The 5,336-nt window shown below is 66.3% G+C and overlaps 2 protein-coding genes across 2 annotated transcripts in view; one reads left to right on the top strand and one right to left on the bottom strand.

Annotated features, from left to right (window-relative positions):
• Positions 1-18: 18 nt before the first annotated feature.
• LOC108507502 (collagen alpha-1(I) chain-like) lies at positions 19-4,305 on the top strand. Its single transcript, XM_017835506.1, has 2 exons — positions 19-503; positions 3,276-4,305. Exons 1-2 carry the CDS (start codon positions 20-22, stop codon positions 3,788-3,790), a joined length of 999 nt encoding a protein of 332 aa, XP_017690995.1. The 5' UTR covers position 19; the 3' UTR covers positions 3,791-4,305.
• A 488-nt stretch (positions 4,306-4,793) lies between these two features.
• SHISA4 (shisa family member 4) overlaps positions 4,794-5,336 on the bottom strand; it is a 4,480-nt gene continuing 3,937 nt past the window's right edge. Inside the window, exons 4-5 of the mRNA XM_017835496.1 lie at positions 4,947-5,126; positions 4,794-4,855 (exon numbers count right to left, since the gene is read on the bottom strand). Coding sequence (XP_017690985.1) covers positions 4,809-4,855; positions 4,947-5,126 — 227 coding nt within the window. The 3' untranslated portion in view covers positions 4,794-4,808. The remainder of the gene's footprint in view (positions 4,856-4,946; positions 5,127-5,336) is intronic.

Here is a 5,336-nt window from a genome sequence, read left to right as displayed (position 1 = left end):
CGGCGGCGGCGGGGGGACCATGGCGGCGGCGGGAGGCGGCGGAGCGGCGGCGGCGCGGCGGGGGCTGCTCAAGCGCAAACCCAACTTCACGCTGCAGGAGCTGGAGGTGCTGATGAGCGAAGTGCTCCGGTACGAGCCGCTGCTGTTCGGCGCCGCCGCCGGCACCGTGAACGCCTACGAGAAGCAGAAGATCTGGTGGCGGATCACGCACAAGGTGAACGCCGCTGGCCGCCACCAGCGCGACATCGGCGAGGTGAAGAACCGCTGGCGGGGGCTCCGCCGCCGCGCCGGGGACAAGATCAGCCGGCACCGGCTGGAGCGGCAGGGCTCGGCCGGCAGGGCCCCCGGCAGGAGCGGCAGCGGAGGGAGCAGCGGCAGTAACGGGAGTAACGGGAGCGGCCCCGCCGAGCCCGGCCCCGCACCCGCGCTCCCGCCCGCCTGGGCAACGCGCGGGACCGGCCCCGAACCCCCCGGGCGGAGAGAGGAGGGACCGGCACCGCACGGTGGGTGCGACGGCACGGAGGGGACACGGGGGGACACGGGGAGACGGGATGGGGACGGGGCAGGGACCGGGACTGGGACCAGGACGGGGGAAACGGGGTGGGGACAGAGGGAACGGGATGGGAGCGAGGGGAATGGAAATGGGATGAGGACTGGGACTGGGAAAACGGGATGGGGATGGAAGGAAGGGGATGGGGATGAGAGGACGGGGAAGGGACACAGGGGAACAGGATGGGAATGAGGGGGAACAGGACGGGAATGAGGGGGAACAGGATAGGAATGAGGGGGAAAGGAATGGGAATGAGGGGAATGGAAATGGGACTGGGATGAGGACGGGGAAAATGGGATGGGAATGGAGGGAACGGGATGGGGATGAGATGATGGAGATGAGACACGGGGGAATGGGATGGGGATGGGGCAGGGACACAGGGGAACAGCACAGAGACACGGTGGAACAGGATGGGAATGAGGGGAATGGAAATGGGACTGGGACCGGGATGAGGACAGGGGAAACAGGATGGGAATGGAGGGAACAGGATGAGGACGAGACAGAGATATGGTGGAATGGGATGGGAATGAGGGGAATGGAAACAGGACCGGGACAAGGATGGGGGAAATGGGATGCGGACAGAGGGAAGGGGATGGGGATGTGGGGAAACAGGGCAGTGACATGGGGGAACAGAATGGGAATGAGGGGGAACGGAATAGGAATGAGGGGGAATGGAATGGGAACGAGGGGAATGGGATGGAGATGGGATGGGGATGGGGCAGGGACATGGGGGAACGGGATGGGGACAAGGCAAACAGGACTGGGACCAGGACGGGGGAAACAGGATGGGGATGGAGGGAGCAGGATGGGGACACAGGAACAGGATGGGATTGAGGGGAATGGAAATGGGACCAGGACGAGGACAGGAGAAATGGGATAGGGATGGAAGGAATGGTATGGGGGTGTGGGGGAATGGGGCAGGGACATGGTTGAATGGGATGGGAATGAGGGGGAACGGGATAGGAATAATGGGAATGGAAACAGGACTGGGATGAGGATGGGGGAAATGGGATGGGGATGGGGGGAATGGGATGGGGACGGGGAAATGGGGATGTGCGGGAACAGGGCAGGGATACACGGGAATGGGATGGGGGCCAGGGGATGGGGCAGGGACATGGGGGGGCTGGGGCTGGGGTGAAGCAGTGAAGGGACAGGGATGTGGGGAACAAGGACATGGACATGGGAAACCAGGAATGGGACTGGGATGTGGAGGAATGGGACAGGGATGAGGGGATGCTGGGTCCAGGATACAGGGGGACTAGGACCAGGATGTGGGGGACCAGGACAGGGACATGGGACACCAGGACAGGGACACAGGGACACTGGGGCCAGGACAGGGGTTTGGAGGGACAGGGACATGGGGACCCAGGACAGGGACATGGGGACTCAGGACAGGGACATGGGGGCCAAGGACAGGGACATGGGCACCCAAGACAGGGACAGGGGGGCCAAGGACAGGGACATGGGGACTCAGGACAGGGATATGCAGGCCAAGGACAGGGATATGGGGACATGGGATAGGATGTCATGGGTTGCAGGCCTGGGATGGGGTGGAACAGGACAGAGGGGAATGGGACCAGGATGTGGGGACCAGGGACAGAGATGTGAGGGACCAGGACACAGACACAGGGACACTGGGAGCAGGACAGGTGCGTGGAGGGACAGGAACACAGGGGAACTGAACTGGGACCTGAGGGAACCAGGACACAGAGCACCAGGTCAAGGACAGAGGAACTGGGACAGGGACATAGGGAAATGGGGGGGGACACAGGGACAGGAGAGAGGGACAGGGACGTGGAGGACCAGGACAGGGACGTGGGTGACAGAGACAGTAACAGGGGCACTGGGACCAGGACAGGAGGATACCAGGATCAGGACAGGGATGTGGGGGACCAGGACACAGGATAAGGGGAACTGGGGCAGAGATGTGGGGGACAAAGGACCAGGATGTATGAGGATCCTGAGACTGTGACAGGGACACTGGGAACAGGACGTGGGTGACCCAGGCATGGATCCAGGGGACCAAGGCAGGGACAGGGATGTGAGGGACATGGAAGCACCAGGACCAGGACAGGTGTGTGGAGGGATTGGGACAGGGACATGGGGGACAAGGACCAGGATGTGAGGGGACACAGGGACGGACACAGAGAAACAGGACAGGGACATGGAGGAATGGACAGGGACACGGGGCACTGGGACCAGGACTGAGGTGTGGAGGGACCAGGACAGGGACAATGGGACCATGACATGGGGAACCAGGACATGGGTCCAAGGGACCAAGGCAGGGACATGGAGGGACTGGGACAGGGATGTGGGGGAACAGGGACAGCACAGGGACAGGGGGGACAGGGACAGGGGGGCATCAGGGCAGGGACAGGTGTGTAGAGGGACAGGACACGGGGGCAGTGTCAGGTGCACTGGGACCAGGTCAAGAGGGCTCAGGGCAGGGACATGGAGGATTTCGGGCAGGGGGGACCAGGATGGGGACACAGACCCAGGGGAACAGGGCAGGGACATGGAGGGACTGAGAGACACAGCCACGAAGACTGGGACCAGGATGTGGGGAAAACCAGGACAGGGACACCGGGACCAGTACAGGTGGGTGGAGGGACCAGGGCAGGGACAGAGGGGACTGTGACAGGGACACTGGGACCAGGACGTGGGACGGACAAGGGGATCAGTCACTTGGGAGGGATCCCACAGCTGCTCCCCCTCCCCACCACAGGCGTCAAGGAGGAGCCACTGAAGGAGGAGCCGGTGGAGGTGAAGACTGAGCCCGATGGCATTCCCGGTGTTCCCGGCGTTCCTGACACTCCCGGCGTCCCCGGTCGCGGCTCCGAGCGGTGCTTGCCCCGCGAGGGCTGGAGCAGAAGCCCCCCGCCCCCCGCGCCCCCCGAAGTGGCGCTGGGCGAGCTGGGGGGGCGGCAGGACCCACCGGGCTCCGACCTCCCAAGCCTCCTCCTGGAGCCCGATCCCGAGCCGGGCCGACTGAGCCAGGCCGAGAGTCCCCCCGGGGCGGGGGGGCCGAGTGGGACCCCCGAGAGCCTCGAGCTGAGCCTGGCGCGCTCCGGCGAGCGGCTGGTGCTGGAGATGCAGGAATTCCGTCGGGAATACGCCGAGAGCCGGCGGGAGACCACGGCGGTGCTGCGAGGCATCGCCCAGGCGCTGGCAGCGCTCAGCCGCAGCCTCTCCGACATCCGAGACCTCTACCTCCGGGACAGGGGGGTCCCCAGGCCCTGAGCCCCCCCCCGTGCCACGCAGCTGGCTGTGTGTGCCCCCCGGGCTGGCGGGGACACCCCCACCCCTCCGTCCACTGCCCACCTCGCGGCTTTTATTCTTAATTTTTATTATTATTTTTTCTTGGCCCCTCAGTCCCCACTCGAATAAAACTCGGAGGTGCCCCCCGGCTGCCCCCCAGCCCCAGGATATTCGAGGGGTTTTTGGGGGGATGGGGGGTGGGGTTTGGGGTTGCATCCCCGGGGGGGCCGCCTGGCTTTTCCCCCCAACTGGAAGCAAAGGTGGTCCCAAATATCCCCCCCCCAGTCCTGGTGATGGTTTGGGGGGGGTGGATCCCACCAGGAGCAACCATTGGGGTGACCCCCCTTCCCCCCAGAGGACCTGACCAGGAGAGGGGGGTGGATGGGGGAATTGTCCCCTCTCCCAGCACTAAATTGGCTGTTTTCTCACCCGAAATGTGCCCGGGGGTGGTTTCATGTCCTAATTTTCGAGTGGGACTGGCAGGGGTGGCGCTCTCAGGCCGGTTCATCCCAGCGGCTGATTTGGTGGGCCTGCACGTCCCAACAACATTCCGAGGTGGTGAAGCCCCGGGAGCAGAAGGAGTTTATGTCCCCCCACCTCTGACAGCTCCCGGGGGGGACGGGGGGGTTCTGCCCCCCCCGTTCCGGAGCCACCAAACCGACACCACGTGGGCACAAGAAGTGGTTTAATGCCAACCCTGGGGGGGGGGCGAAGAGCCCCGGGAGGGGAATCCAGAGGTGGTCGTGAAGGGGGGCACCGGCACACGGCCCTCGGGGGACCCCCCTGGGGACCCCCCCGCGGGTGCCCGGGTCCGTGGGCACCCAGAGGCGGGGGGGCGGCCCCCCACAAAGGGCCCAGTGTGCAGGACAAGGGCCGCCCTGTGCTGCTGCCGCCACGTCCCCCCGCGCTGGGGCACCCCCCCAGTGCCTCAGGGGGGGAGGCAGGGGTCCCCAGCCCGGCCCCGCTGGCCGGCGGCGGGTGCGGGGGTCCCCGGGGGGGCTCAGGCTCCGGGATAACTGGGCTGTGCCGGGGCGTAGGGCGGGGGTGCTGTGGAGGGAGCACACGGGGGGGTCACCCCCTGCCAGCCCAGCGGGGCCCCTGCGGGCCGGGGCGTCCCCGCGCCCCCTCCGCTGCTCACCTGTGGGGTTGTAGACTGGGGGCCCTGAGGGGTACACGGGGTACTGGGCAGGCCCGGGAGGGGGGTACATGGCCATAGGGGTGAAGCCGGGCTGGGGGGGCGCGGGGCCGGCTTTGGGGTCCACGGGGAACGGCGCCGGGGGGGCCGCGGGGGGGTAGCTGGACAGGGGGATCTCCGGGCCTGCAGGAGAGATGGGGGGGGCTGCAGCACCCTGGGCACGGCGGCGGTGCCCGGGGGTGTCCTTGCCCCTCGGGAGGCAGATGGGAACTGGCGTGGTACCAGCAGCACCCCCACCCCCCAGTGCCCGAATCTCCCCCCTCCTGTATTTCTCCAGGCTCCACAACATCGGCCCCCCAAGTCCCCACGCACGGTACCCTCAGGACCCTCCTG

This window comes from Lepidothrix coronata, unplaced genomic scaffold, assembly GCF_001604755.1.
Source record: "Lepidothrix coronata isolate B3197 unplaced genomic scaffold, Lepidothrix_coronata-1.0 Scaffold259, whole genome shotgun sequence".
NCBI classification, from domain to species: Eukaryota; Metazoa; Chordata; class Aves; order Passeriformes; family Pipridae; genus Lepidothrix; species Lepidothrix coronata.
The sequence above is the reverse complement of the archived record's forward strand: the minus strand, read 5'-3'. Positions and strand labels throughout refer to the sequence as shown.

Excerpts from the sequence above, each read along its gene's own strand:
- LOC108507502 (XM_017835506.1), top strand. The coding sequence starts at position 20 with ATGGCGGCGGCGGGAGGCGGCGGAGCGGCGGCGGCGCGGCGGGGGCTG. Across the intron at positions 504-3,275 it reads GGAGGGACCGGCACCGCACG|GCGTCAAGGAGGAGCCACTG; the intron begins GTGGGTGCGACG and ends TCCCCACCACAG.